The sequence below is a fragment of the Mustela lutreola genome, chromosome 14 (genome assembly GCF_030435805.1).
Source record: "Mustela lutreola isolate mMusLut2 chromosome 14, mMusLut2.pri, whole genome shotgun sequence".
Lineage (NCBI taxonomy): Eukaryota > Metazoa > Chordata > Mammalia > Carnivora > Mustelidae > Mustela > Mustela lutreola.
In genome coordinates, this window is record NC_081303.1 from 15,710,183 (window position 1) to 15,732,656 (window position 22,474).

The following is a 22,474-nucleotide window of genomic DNA, read 5'->3' on the forward strand; positions in this document are numbered from 1 at the left end:
ACCCACTTTCACCATATCTATCCATTGCTTCATGCTGTTTCTGGTGTTACTGGGGTTTTTGTTTGTTTGTTTGTTTAATTTTATTTTTTCAGTGTGTTACTGTTTTTAAGTGAAACAATACAAGAAGTTGAAGACCCTTTATTGTCCTTTCCGGTCTCACCAGGAAGCCACCTCTGCACTCCCATTCATCAACATTCGTTGATGAGTTTATCTTCTCTCCCCCTTTGGCAGATACTCATGCTTCCAGATATGTTTGGGTCTGTTTCTGAGCTCTCTGTTCTGTTCTGATTGGTCTCCCTCTCCCTGTCCAGTAACCCAATGTCTTACTCATACTGTCTCTTAATAGCCATAGCAGGTTTCCATATCATATAGGACATACCTTCCCACCTCATTTTTCTCCCCAAGTATTCGAATATTTCTTAGCTATTGGTGGGCCTTTACTTTCTCACAGACTTTTATAAAAGTTCATAAAATCCCGCTGAAAATGCTTTCAAAATATCTATTGCAGTTGTATTTAGCGTAAATTAAGCAAAAATAACACATATATCTTTGTATCTTCAGGTTTCTTTTTATGTCATTTATTTTGCAAATTTGGGGGTAATTGTATCCATAAAATACTCACATGTTATCTGTATTTATTCTTAGCTATCTTTATTGCTAATGTTGTTGAGATCCTTAGCTTTTTTTTATTAATTTCATTTAGCATAACAGAATTCATTATTTATGCACCACACCCAGGGCTCCATGCCATATGTGCCCTCCATAATACCCACCACCTGGCTCTTCCAACCTCCCACCCCTGCCCCTTCAGAACCCTCAGATTATTTTTCAGAGTCCACAGTCTCTCATGGTTCATTCCCCCTTCTAGTTTCCCTTAACTCCCTTCTCCTCTCCATCTCCATATGTCCTCCATGTTATTTGTTATGCTCCACAGATAAGTGAAACCATATGATCATTGACTCTTTCTGCCTTTACACTACATTGGCTGATTTGGTTCTTTCCGGGAGTATAGGAGTGTTGTGGCATGTGTGATTAGAACCGAGACACCAGATCTAACATACCTGGGTTTGAATCCCAGCTCCCCCACTTCACTAGCTCTGTATCCTTGGGGAAAATGATCCAACCTTTCCATGCTTCAGTTTCCTCATTCACAAAATGAGGATATTGAAACCTACCCCCTCAGTGATTATTGTGAGGATTAACTAAATCAATATTTAATTGCTTTTAAGAGTGTATAGCACATAAGCACATATAAATATATTGTATTATTGTTGTCTTTCTTGACTTTGAATTTAGAAAACTTCTTGGCTTTATTTTATTTCATGGTTTTATTATGTATACAAGTATATTCTCTAAAAAACAGTTTTAGCTTCAGGTTTTGTTTTCTCATTTTTTTTTTTTTTAAAGAAGCCTATAGCATTGACTTACAATAGAACATAATAGAAAAGTCATGAGGATGATGTATTTGTCATGATCCTTATCTTGAAGTCAATGCTTTCAAGCTTCATCTTAAGAATAAGTCAGCTATTGGTTTTTTTAATTTAAAACCATGTTAATAAAACTCCATTTCTATTCAATTTTGTCAAATGCTTTCTCTGCATCCTTATATCTATAAGGCTTTCCAGGTTATACTCAGGCCTCCTCAGTCCTATAATTTTTTAATCTCATTATGCTTAAGAGTACGTTTCGACTTAAATTCTGTTTGATTGGTATTAACATTGTTACATTGACTTTCTTTCGATCAGGATTTGCTGACAGGTCCTTTTTCATCCCTTTATTTTCATCTGATCTGTGATATTTTTAGGAATGCTAATAATCCCTGTGTTTAATCTATTTACATAATCTGTGATTATTTATGTATTTGGACCTTTTTCTTATTGATGTCATTCTCTTTCTTTGTTCCTTTTCCCACTATTTTTCTACTCTTCTGTTGGAATGATTGTGGTTACCGTCATTCTCAAACACATTTTTTTTGGCTATTGCTTTATATTTCTAAGCATTTTAGCCAAATTGCTTACTTTTGAACCTCTCCATTCTGCCATCCATCTTGTTACTGTTGTCCGTTGTATTTGTGCGTATGTTCATGTATGTGCACATATTTTGCAGTTACTAGTTGACCATATTTTCTGACATTTTTTCCACTTTCATGCCCACTTCCGTTTCTCTTACGCTGTTTTCCTTCTGGGTTCCTTTTCTGGTGTACATGATTTCTCAAGCATACCTAGATAGTGATTTTAGTGAGGGTTTTCTGGGGGAGGTAAGGACTTTGCTGGGAAATGCTAAGATAGGGCCTTTCATTCTTCTTTGATAGTTTAGCTAAATATAAAATTTCAGGGTAATGATTATTAGCAATTTGAAGATATCAGGACTCCATTATTTTCCAATGACTGCTATTACTCATGTGTTGTTCCTTTGTAAATAATCTTTTCCCTGATAGCTTTTTAGATTTTATTTTTATTTGTATATTCTTTGTTTCTCTATGATGTGTCTAGGCATGGGTATATATTTAGTTATCATATTTAACACTAAGAGTGCACTTTTAATATGAGTCCACAGGTCTTCAATTCTTGAGTTCTCAGCTAACAATTTTTTTCTTTTCAATTGTTTTTTATTTTTTTATAAACATATAATGTATTATTAGCCCCAGAGTACAGGTCTGTGAATTGCCAGGTTTACACACTTCACAGCACTCAGCATAGCACATACCCTCCCCAATGTCCATAACCCCACTACCCCCTCCCTATACTCTCCACCCCCCCCCAGCATCCCTCAGTTTGTTTTATGAGATTAAGAGTCTCTTGTGATTTGTTTCCCTCCTGATCCCATATGGTTTCATTTATTCTTTTCCTACCCCAAAAAGCCCCCATGTTGCATCTCCACTTCCTCATATCAGGGAGATCATATGATAGTTGTCTTTCTCCGATTTACTTATTTCGCTAAGCATAATATCCTCTAGTTCCATCCACGCTGTCTCAAATGGCAGGATTTCATTTCTTTTGATGGCTGCATAGTATTCCATTTTATATATATATACACACCACATCTTCTTTATCCATTCATCTGTTGATGAACATGTAGGTTTTTTCCTTAGTTTGGCTATTGTGAACATTGCTGCTATAAACACTCAGGTGCACATGCTCCTTCGGATCACTATGTTTGTATCTTTAGGGTAAATACCCAGTAGTGCAATTTCTGGGTCATAGGGAAGCTCTATTTTCCACTTTTGGAGGAACCTCCCTGCTGTTTTCCAGAGTGGTTGCACCAGCTTGCATTCCCACCAACAATGTAGGAGGTTCCCCTTTCTCCACATCCTCGCCAGCATCTGTCATTTCCTGACTTGTTAATTTTAGCCATTCTGACTGGTGTGAGGTGATATCTCATTGTGGTTTTGATTTGCATTTCCCTGATGGTGAGTGATGTTGAACACTTTTTCATGTGTCTGTTGGCCATCTGGATGTCTTCTTTGCAGAAATGTCTGTTCATGTCCTCTGCCCATTTTTTTTTTTTTTTTGTCCCAACATAACCGTATTTAAATATTGTATCCTTGCTAGTCTTTCTATTTCCCCTCCTGGAACTCATATATGATTGCTAAGGTCTCTTAGTCCTCCCCATCTTTCTCTTAATACTTCTTTATGTTTTAATTTAATTTAATTTTATTTTATTTTAATATTATTTATTTTTTTGACAGAGAGAGACATAGCAAGAGAGGAAACAGAAGCAAGGGGGCGGTTAGGTGAGAAAGAAGCAGGCTTCCCACTGAGCAGGGACCCCGATGCAGGGTTCGATCCTGGGACACTGGGATCATGACCTGAGTTGAAGGCAGACGCTTAACAACTGAGCCACCCAGGCATCCCCTTGTTTTTGGTTTTGTTTGTTTTTAAAGATTTTATTTATTTGACAGAGAGGGAGTTATCAGAGAGGCAGGCAGAGTCAGGCAGCCTCCCTGCTGAGCAGAGAGCCTGGTGTAGGGCTCGATCCCAGGACCCTGAGATCATGACCTGAGCTGAGCCACCCAGGTGCCCCCCACCGTGTTTTTGTTTTAAATCCCTTTTCCTTTCTGTGTCAAGTTACATATGCATTATTCAGTATCACAGTCCTTCCTTCACCTATATCAGTCCATTTCCTCTATTTTATTTCCCTAAAAAATAGCTAATATAATTCATTTCCAAGATTTCTTATTTATTCCTTTTCTTATCTACCTGTTTATATTTTGTACCTATTTATTGCATACTTTCAATAAAAACATTTTTTTTTTAAATCTCTGGATATTCTAATCGGCTTCTTTCAAAATTTAGTTCGGACTGTCCCCTAAAATTATTTTCACTTAAGAGAAATTCCTGCCTGCAGGTGTTGATTGTGTTCAGATTTCTTGACACTTGATTTATTTATGGACTTATTATTTAGACACTCATGTTGAGTAGGATGGTTTTTTATTCCCTTCTCTTTTTCATTCTCTTTTTACTCCTCACTCTTCATTTGTCCTTGGGTCCTTGCTGAATTTCCTGATATAGCACATTAACATTTATTGCCCCAGTAGGGAGTTACTCCAGGCTCTCCTTGGGTCTATTCTACTGTCTGTACTTAAATACCGTGTACTGAGAGCTTATGGCCTCTGCATAGATTCAACGTTTGAATAGACCTAACTCCCTTTCAGAGATCAAAGTCAACATGGAACCAAACTTCTGCTACACAGCTTTTTAAGTGCAGTGTGTTAACAGGGATTTTTCTCACATACATATTGCCATCCTTGTTTTCTGTGTAGCAAGTCTTTGTCCATTTATGCACCTTTAAAGAAAGGTTGGTAGGGGTGGCTGGCTGGCTCAGTGGATGGAGCGTGCAACTCTTGATCTCAGGTTTGTGAGTTCAAGCCCCATGTTGGGTGTAGAGATTCTTAAAAGTAAAATCTTATTTTTAAAAAACTTGGCAGATGGCATATTTATTTGATTTTATTAACAATTTGGAATTTTTAAATCTAGTGTTTTCTTCATCTTTCTATCTTGAGTATCTAGCACAGTGAATGGCATGTAGTTATTATTGAATAATTTGTCACTGAACAGAATTAAATCATACTGATTGCTGTGATATTTGATTTCTTCTTTTTTTGCATACAACTTAGTGTTTTATGATATAGAATTGATCAGAGTAAAGTAATAGTATGCAGTATTTTTCTTACCTGGATTTTCTCTCCATGGGAGTGGAGTACTAGAGTTCCACCTCCTAAATTTTGGGTCAGAATTACTTAGATTTTTTTTATTGTGTTTACCTCTAGAAGGGTCCACATAAGTGCAATTTCAAATTATTGTTGCTTTTATCATTGCTGTTGTCAATAAACGTAATCATAAACTATAGTCTCCACATTGAATTCTGGCTACGAGAGCAAAGATTTTCACGAACTACTATTAGTTAAATAAAACTCTTAAATCTGGAATATATACACTGCAGCCAGTAAGTCCAAATAGTTTAACTCTGTTACTTACTACCTGTAAGTCTCACTCAGAGGGTAGAAAGACTACTATTATCCAAAGGTATTGCTTATTACATGTTTAGGCTGATTATTTTTTACATTTTTTTAACATATAATGTATTATTAGCCCCAGGGGTATTTTGAAATCACCAGGTTTACACACTTCACAGCACTCACCATAGCACATACCCTCCCCAATATCCACAGCCACCCTCTCTCTACCCCCCTCTCCCAGCAACCCTCAGTTTGTTTTGTGAGATTAAGAGTCACTTATGGTTTGTCTCCCTCCCAATCCCATCTTGTTTCATTATTCCTTTCCTACCCCCGAAACCCCCCATGTTGCCTCTCAACTTCCTCATATCAGGGAGATCATATGATAATTGTCTTTCTCCGATTGATTTATTTCACTAAGCATAATACCCTCTAGTTCCATCCATGTCATCGCAAATGGCAAGATTTCATTTCTTTTGCTTAACCTGACATTTTTCAATGGAAGTGAACTTGTTTGTTAAAGTCAGCCAGTTGACAGGCTTTCAGTAAGTCTCAGGTACACAAAGCCAATAATGCTCTTGGGGTTTATCAACTTATCATTATGAATATATGTATTTCCCTATAACAGATATATCTTTAATAATCGAAGTTTTATATGATCTTGGTAGAAGTCTGAATTAGAACGTCTCAAATCACAAGTGCAAACACTATAGATTCAATCCAACTTCAGGCCTGCAAATTAAGTGAAAGCTTGCCTCTTTGACCAAGGGGAACCCTAGGAAGACCCACAAGAAAGGCGTTTGGCTCTTTCTTCACTGCCCCTTGGAAAAGCATTTGGTCTTTGCATAGAGTTTATGCCCTTCCTCTGACCTACAGCATCATTATATTTTTTTGGATAGCCATGTTTATCTTTAAATTCTTTATGATTGTGTCCTAGAAGTTGTGCTTAAAGAGTTATTCTCCTGCCCCTTTTTTGTAGTATTTTATGGTCATATTCTCTTTATAATTGATGATTTAATCCATTCAAAAAATATTAGTATATAAAGTGAGGCAAGGACACCATTTATTTCCAAGTGACTTAGTCTTTATCCCATCACTACTTACTAAATAATCTACTTCTATATTGATTTGAAATAAATTACCAAATTTTCATTTATATGCTGAGGTCTCTTTCTGTGCTTTCTGTTGTTTTCATTCATTACTTTGCCACATCCATTTTTTTGTTTGTTTGTTGGGGTTTTCTTTTTTCAAGTTCCAAAAAGGCTTTATTACATGGGGGGTGTGGGGGTTCAGTCCTTCTTGTCTGTCACTTTCTTCATGGCGGTGAGGACATTACTCAGCTCCTCTCTCTTGCTCTTGGCATGGATGTGTGCCTCCACTCTTTTCTTGATGAACTTGAGGGCGTGCTTGTCCTTGGAGAACTTGAGCAGCTCCATGGCTCACCATTCACAGGGAGCGAAGCCTCCCACCTCTCAGATCATGTCCGCATGAACTTGGTGTGCTTGGTGAGGCACCCATGGCGGTGGCAGTGCCCCAGCTTGCTCACCTTCTTAGTCACCTTGTGTCTCTTGTTGAGACCCATGGCCATGGGGTAGCACAGAGCCGTGGCTGGTGCTCCGTAACAGCTCCCGCAGCAGAAGGTTGCCACATAGTTTTAATTCTTAAAATTATAGATAACATCTTTTTAGTTTGGAAGCAAACTTTGCCTCACATTAGTCTGCTTTTAAAATATTTATTGAGGGCACCTGGGTGGCTTAGTTAAGCAACTGCCTCTAGCTCAGGTCATGATCCCAGGGTCCTGGGATGGAGACCCACATAGGGCTCCCTGCTCAGTGGGAGGCCTGCTTCTCCCTGTCCCTCTGCCTGCTCCTCCCTCTGCATGGGTTCTCTCTGTCAAATAAATAAAATCTTTAAAAATAAATACTTTATTTTAAAAATAACAAATAAAATAAAATAGAATATTTATTGACTGCTATTAATTCTATTCCAGGTGAATTTTAGAATCATCTCATTAAGTTGTAAAATTTTTAAAACTATGGAACTTTGATTGTAAATATAGAAAATTTATTAATTAGTGAAGGAGAAATTTGATTTTTTTTAATAAATTCCCACACAGAGATATTCTACTTCCCTGTATTTTATTTTCTTTTCCACTTTCTAAAGTATTGTGAGATTTTTAGATGTATGTGTCAGTCAGTCCCTGAAGAAAACTTACTGATTACCAATTATGCACTAGTTAATAAGTCAGGAAGATTTTGGAATTATACTTGTAAATATTTATAAAAATAATAAATCAACCTCTCCACTCATGGAACTCATAGTCAAGTGGGGAATATAGACATTAAATGAACTCTTACAGATAATTAAATAATTGCCAAGTATGCACAGTGCATGAAGAGGAGTATTATTTATTTGTAGTATTAATACATGATCCCAGAATAATGGCCTGTTCACTTGAGACTATTGAAATGAGAGTGGCATATTTGGGTCTCCTGCTAGATGGTACACTTACAATGGACTTATAGTGGCTTTCCAGGGAAGGCCCTTCCCTTAGAGCAAAGTGCAGCAACAGTGATAGGTGTTCTAATGGTGAACATAAATATAAATATCAAGGGTTGGCCCACAGGCATGGACTTGGCTTCCCTCCAGATCTCTGGCAAAGACTACATACAGTCTCTTAAATTTTACTGTATTTTATTCTATAGCATATTGGTAAAGATTAGGTGGGGGAGGCTAAATTGTATTGCTTGTCAATTTCTGTGGTATAAATATTCCTTCTATAGCTGATTCCAGGCTACCAATGTGAAGTCAACTGGCTTGTAAAAAATCCTGATGATTTAATAGTTGATCTGTCAGGTGAGCTCCAGTATACCATTGGAACCTGCCCCCCATCCCCCACCTCAAGGTCCTGTCCTTTGGTTTCTGCTTAACTGCACCTCCTCGAAAGTCATGCCCCAACCCTGGTCAGTCTTGTCTATTCCCTCAAGCTTTTTGGAAGGCATACATTTTACCCTCTTATTTTGCACGTTATGCCATAACCTGACTTCTGCTCTCCTCAAAGGATACATTTTGTTGTGAACACCTTAATTTAGATGTTAAAAGAGAACAAAACTTAATACTATTTCTTTTCACTGTTCTTCTTGCTGTAACAATCCATTTTACCCGGAGGCAATGAAGGTGCTGCTAACTGACAAGGGAAAGAGGAAATTCCGACAATCACAATGATTAATATTTTAAAAGCTTAGCTTACTGCTTAGAATCAATGGATACCTTTCATAAATCCATTGATAGAATAAGTTATTTAACCAGTGCCCACTGATTGGTTAAAACATGTGGTAAATCTGTGGAGGGAAGTCTCCTCTTATTTTACTCAGGGGAGAGAGGTTCATAAGGGATCATCCTCTGATCAGCCATTTCATTCTCTCACCCAAGGAAATGTCTGGGGAGTTGTAGGCATTCCCTTTATGTCCGAAAACTGCCGAGTCACTGTGTGTGTCTGTCCTTGGGAAGTGGTCAGTCTGTGAAGGATGTCACTAGGAGGCACAGATTCATCATGAAGCTCAGTATAATGGTAATGAAAGACATATTTGGAAGCACAACAGAAGACATCTCAGGAAACTTCATTCCTTCATTCCCCTTGGTCTCTCTTAGGCTAATTTTGACTTGGAGGTAATAAAAATGAAGTACAGAGATGCTACAAAGCCCCTGTCTCCAATTTTTTGACCAATGAAAGGTAGACTGGCTTTCCTTATATCTCAAATTTTCTTTGGATCTGGGTTCTTGCATTGGTGATGTAAACAGGCTTTCTGTCAGCTTTTCTGAAGATGTTCCAGTGGCCTGCAGGCTGATTCTGAGTCAATGATGGATGAAAACTTGGAGGCTTTGTTTCTTATGCCCATTTAGCTTTCAAGGAACAGATCAAACTGAGCTGTCGGACAGCTAGACTTTTATTTTTTGAACACTAGAGCCTGTTTATAGCAATGCTACAGTTAGAATTTTTAAAAAATTTTATTATTATCTATTAATCTATCACAGCTGCTAACTCAGGAAATGAATGGGTGAGCTCTGGTGTGCTGCCTTGGCCAACGGCTCTGTTCCAAGGAATCCCGAGGGGCCTAGACAAATCAGAAGCAAAGCTCCTCACTGGATTTGTCAACACCACTGCCCAACAAACTCAGATAAACTCATGATAAGAGAAGCCAATAACTCAAGAGACAGGGTTTGGAAAAGAGAAAGGCAGAAATTTATTTCGGGTGCTGGCTGCTGGAGGAGGTGGCAGATTCAAGTCTTAACAAATGACCTCTGCACCAGTAAGATGGACACCTAGAGTTTTATAAAGAAAGATTAGGGGCAGGGGGGTACATGAAGAGAGCAGGTAGAGCATGCGATCATAGATGAGGGTCAGGAGGTCATGGTCAGGATCACGGGCAGGGAAGGGGACCTGTGAGGTGAAGTCTTCCAGACATTCCATTGCTATCAGTGCTTTGAGGTCTGGTGTCTGGAATGTTTAAAACTTGTGGTAAGAAATAAGCATAGAGGATTTTAGTTGGAGCATGAGTTAAGCTGTCTTATCTATTTCTGGTTTTAATTGTTGGAGCCTACAGTTGAGCAAGAGGGCTCACTAACAGCATCCCTTATTTTTCATCTCCGGTCCTTCCTGAAGGCAGCTTACTTCTTATGGCTAGAACTCTGAAGACCTTTTCCCTCTTAATCAAAAAAGAGAAAATGGGATGGAATAGGGTGACTCAGAATTCAGCCCTACCTCTAACCACGTACTCATTCATCCGGAGAGAGGCAATAAATAACATTGTTGGATCTTAGCAAGACTGTCTGGAATAATCAAAGAACCTGTGTCGAAGCAGCCCACCCCGCTGACTTAGCAGGGCCTTCTCGTTCTTGCTACTCTGCTAATTGATGTTGACTACAGGACGGAGTTGAGATTGTCGAGTTTCTTTCTTGGATAGCATTCAGTAATGGTGCACTGTCCCAAATAGCCCAGCCTAAAATTTTTCCATTAAAATTATCTTCATGCAAGATTTCCAGACCCTTTTCCCACTTGCCCTGGTTGTATTCTTTGTACATATCGCTCTGGTGTTCAGCACTCCAAGGCATTAGTAGATATGAACCAAAAAGAACAGATGGGAGGGGCGCCTGGGTGGCTCAGTGGGTTAAACCGCTGCCTTCAGCTCAGGTCATGATCTCAGGGTCCTGGGATTCAGTCCCGCATCGGGCTCTCTGCTTGCCTGCTTCCCTCTCTCTCTCTGCCTGCCTCTCCATCTACTTGTGATTTCTCTCTGTCAAATAAATACATAAAATCTTAAAAAAAAAAAAAAAAGAACAGATGGGAGACAAATGAGATAAATGTGTAGATGCCATATGTGAAAAGTTGCCTTCTTCTATGCATGCTGTTTTGCCAGTGCTCCTTCTAAATTATGGCGTCCCTGGTTTGATAGAACATAGTGAAGAACACTGTGTATTCATGACCCCAATAATCTGGCTATTAAATAGTTTGCATACTGACTGGGCTAAATACATTGATCTGCTCATCTTTACTTACTACCAACAGTATGATTAATAGTAATTATAATAATTATTGTTATACCAACTAAATATAAATATTATTATACCACCTAAATATTATTATACCACCTAAATATACCATACCACCTAAATAAAAAAAAATATTATACCACCTAAATAAATATATTATACCACCTAAATATACCATATACCATATGAAAAAATTTCCTGAGCCCCTTTCATGTGATACCTAACTCGATAAGGTAGATAATAATAGGAATATATCTTTTACCAAATGAGGATATAATTTACAAAGGAATCCAGGAATGGCTGTAATATATTGCCAAACTCTTCCAGAGTATTTTTCCTTATATTTATTTATTTACTTATTTGAGAGAGAGCACAAGCAGGGGTAAGGAACAGAGGGAGAGGGAGAAGCAGACTCCCTGCTGAGCAGGAAGCCCAATGTGGGGCTCAATCCCGGGACCCTGAGATCTTGACCTGAGCTGAAGGCAGATGCTTAACCGACTGAGCCACCCAGGTGCCCCTTTCCTCATATTTCTTTCAATCAGTTAATTTTAGACTTTAAAGTAGATGCTTTTAAAAACCATAATGTTTGGGGAGAAGTCAAGATGGCGGAGAAGTAGCAGGCTGAGACTACTTCAGCTACCAGGAGATCAGCTAGATAGCTTATCTAAAAATTGCAAACACCTGCAAAAACCATAATATTTGCATACCTTACTATAAATCTGTGGACTTTTTATTGGATTTAACATGCTAAGATATTGGTAAATCCAAATATCTAATTCCCATCTGATACAAACATGAAATTACTTTACAAGCTGTTTGATATAATCATGCAGGTACCTCACCTCACCAAAAAGTTGCACTGGGATGGCAGAAAACATGAAAATGGGAAGGGGGGGCAGTCCGTAGTGTGTTGAAGACAGGGAGGGTGTTGAGGAAACCACAACAGGAATGGATTTGAGGACGATACGAAGCATATGGATCCAGAAGACAATCAATCTGAATTAAGGAGCCCACATCCCAGGTACAAGCAAAATATAAGATTCTAAAAAGAAAATTAGAAGCAGAAGGGAGCCCATGGGCTATAGCCTTCAAATTAATCAAAGTTCTATGGAACCACTGATCTTAACTTGCACAGTAGCTGTTTCCAGTCCGCCCCCAGAATAAAGCTGTGACCACAGCTTTTCAGTTCGGGAGGTTACTAGGGAAAGCACAGCAGAGAAAAGTAAAGTTGTTAGGCAGATCTCAGTCCATGCGTTCTCCACCGATAACATTTTCTACTGATTTAGTCCCCTCCCCGCTCACTGGTACTGGGGGGGACACCCTTCCAAATGGAGACTTCGCTTCTACCTGTACATGTCTCCTGCAAAAGTGTGACCTGTATTCGGTTTTCAGAGTCTCTCATGTGTCCAGAGTTTCTTAAAAAAAAAAAATAAGCACCTTAAAATAATCAGGATGCCAAAGAGACATATCTTGGGGTGGCAAAATTTGCTTCCCTACCCTTTGAAATCCTCAGAACATACTAAGGCAGTATGCTCTTCTCAATAAATGACAATGAGAGCCCTGCAGTTAACAGTATTATCAGTGTAGACAGAAGGGCATTTAATGAAAATATTGGTTTTATTGCATGTGTTATCCCCTTGGTTTTCATCATCTATTTTATTTGGAACATTAGCTGTACTTTGTAGATTATTGAAATGTTTACTTATTGGAATATTGTATATTAAAATATATTTGGGGGTACCTGGGTGGCTCGGTTAAGCCTCTGCCTTTGGCTCAGGTTATGATCCCAGGGTCCTGGGATCGAGCCCCGCATTGGGCTCTCTGCTCTATGGCTAGCCTGCTTCCTCCTCTGTCTCTGCCTTCCTCTCTGCTTACTAGTGATCTCTGACAAATAAATAAATAAGTCTTTAAGAATATATATATTTAAAAGGGATTCTTATCTAGTTAAAAGTCTGTGATTAATATCTTTTAATATTGGGAGTTTTATGAATTAGCCTTGAGGTTGCTGAAAAACAAAAGTTAACTGAGTAAATCTTAAAATCTAATTGGCTTTATTAAATGATTCATGAACCAGGCAGCATCCCATCTAGCAAGCGGAGGGGAGCTCAGAGGAATTGCACAACATTTTTATAGAATAAGGGTGGGGGCAAGAAAGCTACTAACAGAAGAAAAGGTTTTTCCAGACAAGGTAACTTTCCCTGAGAGGGAAGAATAGGGGGTCGTATCAGGCAGATCACTTCATCTTCCTTTCGGGGAGGGGGTGATAGAGAGGGGGCCATGCGGCAGACCTTTGTCTCTGATGGGAAAATTCGTGACTGGTTCAGGTTGAGACTAAGACTATTATTTCTGGGTGAAGTTGAAAATGCAGTAAGATTAGCTACTAATCACCAGTTTGGGAATTCATCCTAAGTGGCACCATTTTGGGCCTGTGGTTTTGTAACTGGGGCATAGGGGAGTGAGAGCCCCTGGGTGCAGGGTCCCAAACAGACCGTGTTCGGAACTCACTGCTGATAAAATCCGAAGGCAGAGAAATGAGTGGTGGTGAAACCAGAAAGGAATTGATTTCAGTGAGGCCAACACCAGGAAGACAGTAGACTAACATCTCAAAGACTGTCTCCAAAAAGTCAGTAATACTTCCAGGTTTACACAACAAAATATGGGGCAAATGTGGATGGGCATGTGTAGGTTAAATCCATCATTGTCTTGGAGTCAGTTACAGGCAGGGTCTTGCTGGCTCTGGGCAGACACTATGGCTTGACACAGTAGCGTCTGTCTCCTCCTGCTCCAAGCCCAAGCTGGAAAGAAGAACCCAAGCAGAAAAGTTTGAGGTCAAAACAGAGACAGCCCAAGTCCTCTTTCAGTTTTCTTGTTTTCTTTTTAACAACATCATATGTTTTAAACTATTACTCGTTTATAAACAACTGAAAACAATTTATTTTTTTTTTTTTTTTTTTTTTTTTTTTTTTTTTTGTATTTAGGATTTGGAAATATCTCACCACGCACAGAAGGGGGAAAAATATTCTGTATCATCTATGCCTTACTGGGAATTCCCCTTTTTGGTTTTTTGTTGGCTGGAGTTGGTGATCAACTAGGGACCATATTTGGAAAAGGAATTGCAAAAGTGGAAGATACATTTATTGTAAGTATAATAGCCTTTTAACTACGTATGTTGTTTAAATTTTTTTAAATTTTTCTAACACCTCAGGTATGGGTAGACAATCAAGTTATTGGGTTTTCCATAATCTTTTCTATGTACTTCTATTAGCATGTAACTCACTCCGTATTTTTGTAATTAATTTGAATGAGTAAATTAGTGCCTGGGAAAAAAACAAAAATATGCAGAAATAAAGTAGAAATCTGACAATCCTAGCTTCCAATGCCAGATGTCTTGATTTGCTGTATTCTCTTAAGCTAGTTATTTTACCCTGAAATCTCCATTTTGTCGTTTATACAATATGAATAATGGTACTGGCAATGCAGAGGCACTTTGAGAGTTAGAGATAATAAATAAAAGCTTGGGGCACCTGGGTGGCTCGGTCAGTTAAGTGTCTGACTCTTGGTTTTGGCTCAGGTCACGATCTCAGGGTAGTGAGACAGAGCTTCTAGTCGGGCGCCTCACCCAGGACAGAATCCGCTAAAGAATCTCTTCCTCGTGTGCCTGGGTGGCTCAGTGGGCCAAAGCCTCTGCTTTCCGCTCAGGTCACGATCCCAGGGTCCTGGGATTGAGCCCCGCATCGGGCTCTCTGCTCAGCAGGGACCCTGCTTCCCCTTCTCTCTCTGCCTGCCTCTCTGCCTACTTGTGATCTCTGACAAATAAATAAATCTTAAAAAAAAAAAAAAAAGATTCTCTCCTTCCCAATCTACCTCCCCACCTCCCCTCTCCACCCCACCCCACTGCTGCTTATTTGCATACATTCTTTCTTTCTGTCTCTCAAATAAGTAAAAATTTAAATTAAATAAATACATACATACATACATACTTAACATAGCTAGTAAATAACTGACAGTGTTTTCTAATTTAAAATTTGCTTTGGTACCTTTGTTTATTGCTGGTGGTGTTCTAAATTTATATAGCCCTTTTGTGAAGGACATTTTATTTAGCAAACATGATAAAAGTGATCATATACTTCAATTCAGTGATGTCACTGATAGAAACTTTTCCAAGGGATGTAATTTAGTAGAACCAAAAGTAATATACATGTCTTAAGATGTTCATGGCTGTATTATACTCAACAGAAAAGGATAAGTAAAATGAAAATGCTTTTATTAGAATGGTAAATGAAAAATAGTAATAATGCCACAATGATTACACGTTTTTATTCCTGGAGAAAATGACCAAGAAAATAGTTGCATGAGAGGAGGGGTTGTAAAGAAGGTGTTACTACCATCACCTCTATTACAAATACATTTTATTTACTCTTCAAAAATATCTTCATCTCTTCACAGACATTTCAACAAAGTATTTTACATGTAGTTCTCCTGATAAAATAAGACTACTGAGTATTGGTTTTTCAATTTATAATTACAGTTTTTAGCATTAGTTATGTTTCCAGTTCCAAATTCACTCTTAGATATTTCTATAGTTGAAGAAGGTTGAAAAGACAGCTGTAGTTGAAAGGTGTTTAAGATTCAGCCTTGCCTATCTGTCAGGTTTGATTTATTTAATTGTATAGTTTAAGGCCATAGAACAGAAAGACAATTCATCTGGTTCACGGAGGAATTAACTATGGACTTTAGGTCCGTTAGTATTTCACTGTAATCAGTAGAACAATGATAGGAAAACACAGGAGTGAGGAGGAAATTTTTCATAAAATTAATCATTTTTCACAATTACCAATACAAACTATTTTGTCCATGGGTCAGTTTTGTCTATTTTCATATATTTCTAGAATCTGTTTGGCCCCGCAGTCAGTAGTATGCCTACAGAATAGAAATATTTCCAAAGTAAACCAGATAAGCAAAGAATGATGTACAACTGAAACTGTATTCTCAGAGCAAATATCATTTATTTCAAAAGCATTTTGCCTGTTGTAAAGCTATGTGCACCATCATTGGTATTGATTGTTTTGAGTTCTTCGTGTTATGCCCAATTTTTATAAGACAACTGAACATTCATTATAAGAGGGAAAAAAATAACAACCTCACTTGCGAATTTGCTGAGAACAGGGTCTTAGGTACGCCCATGATCAATACATCTCAATCAGTGTCTCTCTCTTGCTCTCTCTGCTCTCATCCTTAGAAGTGGAATGTTAGTCAGACCAAGATTCGCATCATCTCAACGATCATCTTTATACTGTTTGGCTGCGTACTCTTTGTTGCCCTGCCCGCGATCATATTCAAGCACATAGAAGGCTGGAGTGCCCTGGATGCCATTTATTTTGTGGTCATCACTCTAACCACCATTGGATTTGGTGACTACGTGGCAGGTAAGTGTTTTTCCTGGCAACAACCCTGCTCTCCTAACCCATGTCCTTTAGTTAAATCTTTCACTCAGGTTTGCAACACAACCCAGTGTCTTTCTTAGTTTCCCAAGCCTGTTGTCATGAGACAAGTGCCCCAAAACTGGGGGGCTTTAAACAAAAGAAATTCATGGCCTCACCGAATTTCAAAATCAAGAGGACTACTGAAACATAGTCCCTCTGAGACTCTAAGTGGAACCCCACCTGGCCTCTTCCAGCTTGTGGAGGAGGCCATGCGTCCTTGCCTGTCCTGCCCCATTACTCCCATCTCTGCTGACATCACGCGATATTCCTTCTCTCTGTGTCTCTGTCACTGTGTCCAGATTTCCCTTTTCTTACACAGACACCAGTCATACTGGACAAAAATTCGCCACTGTACTCCAGTATGAGTTCAGATGAACTAATTACATCTTTAGATGTTCCGAGGTACTGGGGATTAGGATTGGAGCATACCATTTTGGAAGACCATTTCATCTATAACAGGGACAGAGAGACAAAAGAAAAGTCATTCTGGGACATTGGAGGTAGGCAGAAGGGTGCAGTTGGAACATCTATTTTCATTCTAGAAAAGAAATTTGAGTTGCTGTTGTTCAGAATCTTATATTTGCACCCTAATTTCAGAAACCAGACAATCTGCCTCTAATTTTTGTTTTTTATGCATTTATTTTTCTTTTACTGTTAGACAAATTCGAGTTTATCTTTGCTCTTTTTACTTAAGCCTTTTCATGTCGCAGTTTTACACCTGCAAACTTCAGAAGATGTTCTAAGCTATTTAAACCCTTCTTTTCTCTAAGATATTTATCTCATTTAATTTTCAGTTCTCAGGACAGTATTTTTTACATTTACCAGTATCCACACTTTTTATTCATGTTTTTTGGTATTTCCTTTTCTACATGTTATTACAATTGCAGTTTGCTCTATTGTTGTATCTCTTGGGTCTTAACTTCTATGACTTTAACTCCCTCTTTACCATTTATATTATCCAATTATCATATTGTTCTAATTCCAATTTTAAATAAATTATAATAACAGTGGTAAAAGTAAGCACAATGGCATTCTATCTTGGATCATTTTGACCAGCTCTTGAAAATCCAAACCATTCTTTTTTAGAAAATCCAATTTCCAGTATTAGAAAACTTGCTAACTATATAGTAGGAATGTGCCCTTAAACTTCGTAGGATAAACTCACCAGCCTAATTTAGCTTTACGAGAGTTTTATACTTTCTGGCTGTTCACTCTTCTTTCTTGTTTAAGAACTTTGCCAAAGTTCTTAAATGTTTTCAGAGAAAAAATATTTTGCACAGTTCTATAAAATCTCAGAGAAGGCTGATAGTTCATCTGTTTCTACTGATCTGTTAATTATGGTTTAATCTGGCAAAGCCTAGACTGCCCTTGAGGATGCACATGCTTTCATGAAGGAAGCGAATTTGTAGTTCCTTACAGGAAGACAAATTTCTGCCCTAAAACACCCATTTTTCTATCTCTGAGGGTGTATGGTTAGCTTAAGTCGAAGTGGAAAAATGCATTCATGTAGGAGAAAATAAGACACAGTGAGATGATAACAAGAGTCAGACTTGTGATATGTTAACCTTGGCCTCTTGCACTACTTTATAAATATCATTAACAAGGTCTGTAATATATAGGCATTTGGTGAGAAGTGTAAGGCCAACAGCCTTACACTGCCTGTGTTATTTTAATTTTTAATAGCAATGCAACATTTTATTTATTTTTCAGCTTTGTTGAGATATAATTGAAAATAAAATTTAAGGTGGCTCAGTGGGTTAAAGCCTCTGCCTTTGGCTCAGTTCAGGACCCCGGGATCGAGTCCCACACAGGACTCTCTGCTCAGCAGGGAGCCTGCTTCCCCCTTTATTTCTCTGCCTGCCTCTCTGCCTACTTGTGACCTCTGTCTGCCAAATAAATAAATAAAATCTTTAAAAAAAAAAGAAAATTTAAAATACTGAAAGTGTACACATGGTGATTTGATATAAGTATACATTAAGAAAGGATTCCCACTGTCTATTAATTAACACATTAACATATCCATCCTTTCAATTAGCTCTCTTTTGAGGGAGTGGGGAGGGGTAAGAATGTTTAAGTTCTACTCCTAACAGATTTCAGTAATACAATACAGTGCACGTGTATTTGAAGAAATTGACAGACTCCATCAGTCTAGTATGTGTCCTGAGCTGGTAAAAACAAAAACAAAGAAACCCTCAAAGATTATTAAAAAAAAAAAAAAAAGTGGGTGGAATCCTAAAATAATGTTGTATTTGTGACCCCATTATAGAATGGCTTAGAAAAAAGGAACAAATATTTTTACTTTATGGTTTTGTAGAAGATTGAAAAATAATACCCTTTTTAAAAAAAGATTTTTTTTATTTATTTAGAGAAAGAGGGAGAGAGTGATGCACGTACAAACTGGGGGGAGGGGCAGAGAGAGACACCCCGCTGAGCAGGGAGCTCCGGGAGGGGCTTGATCTCACAACCCCTCATGACCCTCTCAGATCATGAGCTGAGCCAAAATCAAGGGCTGGAGGCTGAACCCACTGAGCCACCCAGACGCCCCACCTATTCTTTTTTTAAACTTGACCTCAAGAGATCAGCACTTTGAAACTAGCTAGATCATATGGGTCTCTTCATAGCCACTCGAATAGAAGAGCAGTTCACTAAGAACGTCTTGTGTGTATGAGTGGAGACCCCAAATCCAGAGTCCTGACAGAGCACTATAGGGGAACATGGTTGCAAAATGATACTTGTGACATTGTCATCTAATAAACATCTTGATTATTACTAAGATTTTATTCTATCACGCCCTTGCTAAGCCCATTACTGGGATTTTATTTTTATTTTGCAGAGGAAACAATAGAAAGCATTAGAAATATGCTTTGCTAAAAATTAGCAAAGGAAGGATTAAAGTGGCTGAGTGCTGAGAAAGATAATGTAGAGCAGAGTCCTTACCTACCAAGCAGGTCCCTGTGCCCAGGGAGCAGTTTTGGAAGGAGATGTGGCAAAGGCTGGTAGGAAATGTGTTCTCCTAGCAAGATTCTTTGGAAAAAACAAAAACCTTGAGTTCTTTTTTTAAGGAGCTGGGAAAAGAATTGCCTTGCTTAATTCAATAGAGTACACACAGTGTTTCCTTCTGGGTAGCTTGTGGCTAAGCAGCAGAAGTCAGCTACTGAGCAAAAGGCAAGCATCCCATCTGGGAAGCTGCAGTTGTTCCCTTCGTAGAACCTTCCCCTTTGAGATTCCACATCATTACAGATAGTACTGTCACTTAACCTTGGTATCTTCGCCAAGGAAAAGCAGGAGGCAGTGCTCTAACTTGAATCTTCTCGCCTTTCTATTGGGCTGTGAATACCACAAGAACAGAGATGCGCACCCAGCCATGCACCCTCACCGTCCCATGCCCTTCTCACACCTGCCAGCCCTGCTCTGAATGCAGTGAAGGTTCAGTCGCATTGGTGTATGGAACTCCTTGGAAGATCAATTAAAGAACATACTCTTCAGACTGATGTTATTAAAGGAGGATAAGTACATCTTGGAAAATGATGTATGAATGTTTAGGATACACATTGTCATCTTGGTGTGATTATTACAAGCATCTTGTGATGTTTTGGACCACAGCTCTGAAACAGCCCATCTCTAGGGTATAAGCAAGAAAGTCCATGCCAGGTGTATTTTCTGTCATGGGAGGCAAACAGGACAACTCCTGCTTCTGTGTATTTTTAAACCTCATTCCTTACTTTTTCTTCTTTCTATGTCGTAGTGTTCATGATGTAATATATAAGAGCATCATAGGTTGTTTTTGTTGTTGTTGTTGTTGTTGTTTTTGTTTTTTTGAGAGAGAGAGAGAGAGCAGGAGCAGGGAGAGAGGGCAGAGGGAGAAGGAGAGAGAGAATCCTAAGTAGGCTCCACACTCTGCAAAGTGCCTAATGTGGGGCTCGATCTCATGACCCTGAGATCATGACCTAAGTTGCAACCAAGAGTCAGACACTTAAGCGTCTGAGCCACCCATGCACCCCGAGCATAACAGACTTCTAATTTATAAACAAACACACATTTAAATGTGTGTGTGCAAAACCTTTTCACTGTTGGTAATATTGAAACAAAAGCATTTACAGACCACTAGTAAAGACAGGATAGACAGGGCTCAAGTTTCATTGTATATGTGACTGAAAACAGGAATTCCGCATTTGGTAGTTTTTCTGCAGCAAAAGACCTGGAAAATTTAATTCTATATTCATATGTATGCAAGGAAGGTGTTTTAGTGGCTGGTTGATTACCTTAGTGGTTGATGTGTGCTCCTTCCAAATGGTTTTTTTTGTTCGTTCACTAGCTCTCCATGTTCTAGAACTAAAAGAACCCAGGAGGCCACAGGCAACTCCCACACTTACTTTATACATGAATAAACAGATCCCTATTACTAAGAATACTGCTTGCACATAGTAACCCATCCTAAAAGGCGAAGAGAGGCAAACTCAATTATTTAGCAAAAAGTGTCATTTACTTGATTTTAGCAGCACCTGTAATTTATAGTCAGATTACACAGGGAAGTTAAAGTAACTTTAACGACAAAAATTACTTTTGAGAATTAACTGTTAATTTCCTATGGTCTGTTTCTTAACTTTTGCTATATCATTTTTCATGTAATGAAAGGTCTGGTGATAAATTGTTAAATCATGCTTACCTTGTAGACTGAGAGCTAAATCAGTTTTTCATTAAAACCTAAGCAGTAATATTAATTATGTGGAAATGTGTGACAGATTGAATTCTATTTATACAGGCTTGCCCCTATGACTAGTCTTCCAGGTCCACGGTTTTTGTTTTTGTTTTGTTTTTTTTAAATGATGATTCTTCAAATTTGGAGAGAAGTCAATTAATTACCAAATATAATGCAATTTAAAATTCTTTTCCAAAGACAGTATCTCTTTATATATGCTCTTGGGATAAAAGTGGGCCAGGCAAACTGAGAGAAAACATGGCTACATTTTGTTTAGAGGCTGCCTAAAGAAGGCCTCAAAAAACACCCCTTTTCATAAACCAGGTTTGTTCATAAAACATAATTTGAATGAGTGAAAGCCAGATGAAAATTTATATTTCAAAAAGCAGTGTCCTCATATTACCTATTCTTCTAATAAAAAACAAAAATTTTAGCCAAAAATTTAGATGTTCTGAGAAATCCTCATGGTTAATCTTATGAAAACACATTTTCCATCACAGCATAAATTTAATTAGCCATCCAAATATATCTTCTTGGAATTTGGATTAGTGAAATTTAGTATTTTTCATTGAATAATGAAATTTTCCATATCTCACAGGTAGTTATGGAAGGTGTAGGGGCCAAGGGCACGCTGCCCCCAAGATGGGCCACTTTGGCACAAAGATTATTTCACATTAAAAGTAATCAAAATGCAATAGAAGCAGGAAAAGCTCTCTGCCTCCCCCTCAGCTGCCTGAATACATTTCTCTGGAAATGACAGTCTATACCAGGAAAAAAGCTTAACAGAGACTCCCGTTTACCTAAGAAATTTTCCTGCAGAATAGGGCAACCTTTGTTTTTCCAAGTATCTCCTCTCACCCTCCCGGTAATGGCCTTCTTCCGCTTTGTGTCCTCATACCCCTACCCCTCTCCTTGTTCATAAAAGCTTCATTGTCTTTGGAATTTCCTATCTCTATGGATTCCCTGCCCGTATACCTATTCAATGTGATCCCCCTCCCCCCCCCCCCCCCCCCCCCGTTGAATATGTCTCATGTCAATTTGGTTCTAAGTCTAGCTAGAAGGACCATAGGGCAGGGGAAGGTCTTCCTCCCTGACCAAAGCTTACTGAGTTAATAGGCTTTAGGCTTAGTATCTTGTGCTCCTCTATACAGAAAATACAGTTTAGGATTTTCCAAGGTAAAATTTTTCTGGCACTTTTTTACTTTTACTAAATTTTCAAATTTTCACAGTTGTATAATCACTTGTCCTCACATTCTTCTTTTTAACTTGGGAAGAACATATTTATCT

At 38.4% G+C, this 22,474-nt stretch overlaps 1 protein-coding gene and 1 pseudogene across 5 annotated transcripts in view; one reads left to right on the plus strand and one right to left on the minus strand.

The window, feature by feature from the left end:
* Nucleotides 1-22,474, plus strand: part of KCNK2 (potassium two pore domain channel subfamily K member 2) — a 231,241-nt gene that overhangs the window by 145,105 nt on the left and 63,662 nt on the right. For all 5 annotated transcript variants that reach the window (XM_059146357.1, XM_059146359.1, XM_059146358.1 and 2 more), the window contains exons 4-5: nt 13,984-14,144; nt 16,245-16,431. In XM_059146357.1, coding sequence (XP_059002340.1) covers nt 13,984-14,144; nt 16,245-16,431 — 348 coding nt within the window. The remainder of the gene's footprint in view (nt 1-13,983; nt 14,145-16,244; nt 16,432-22,474) is intronic.
* LOC131815185 (large ribosomal subunit protein eL36-like) lies at nt 6,745-9,926 on the minus strand (annotated as a pseudogene).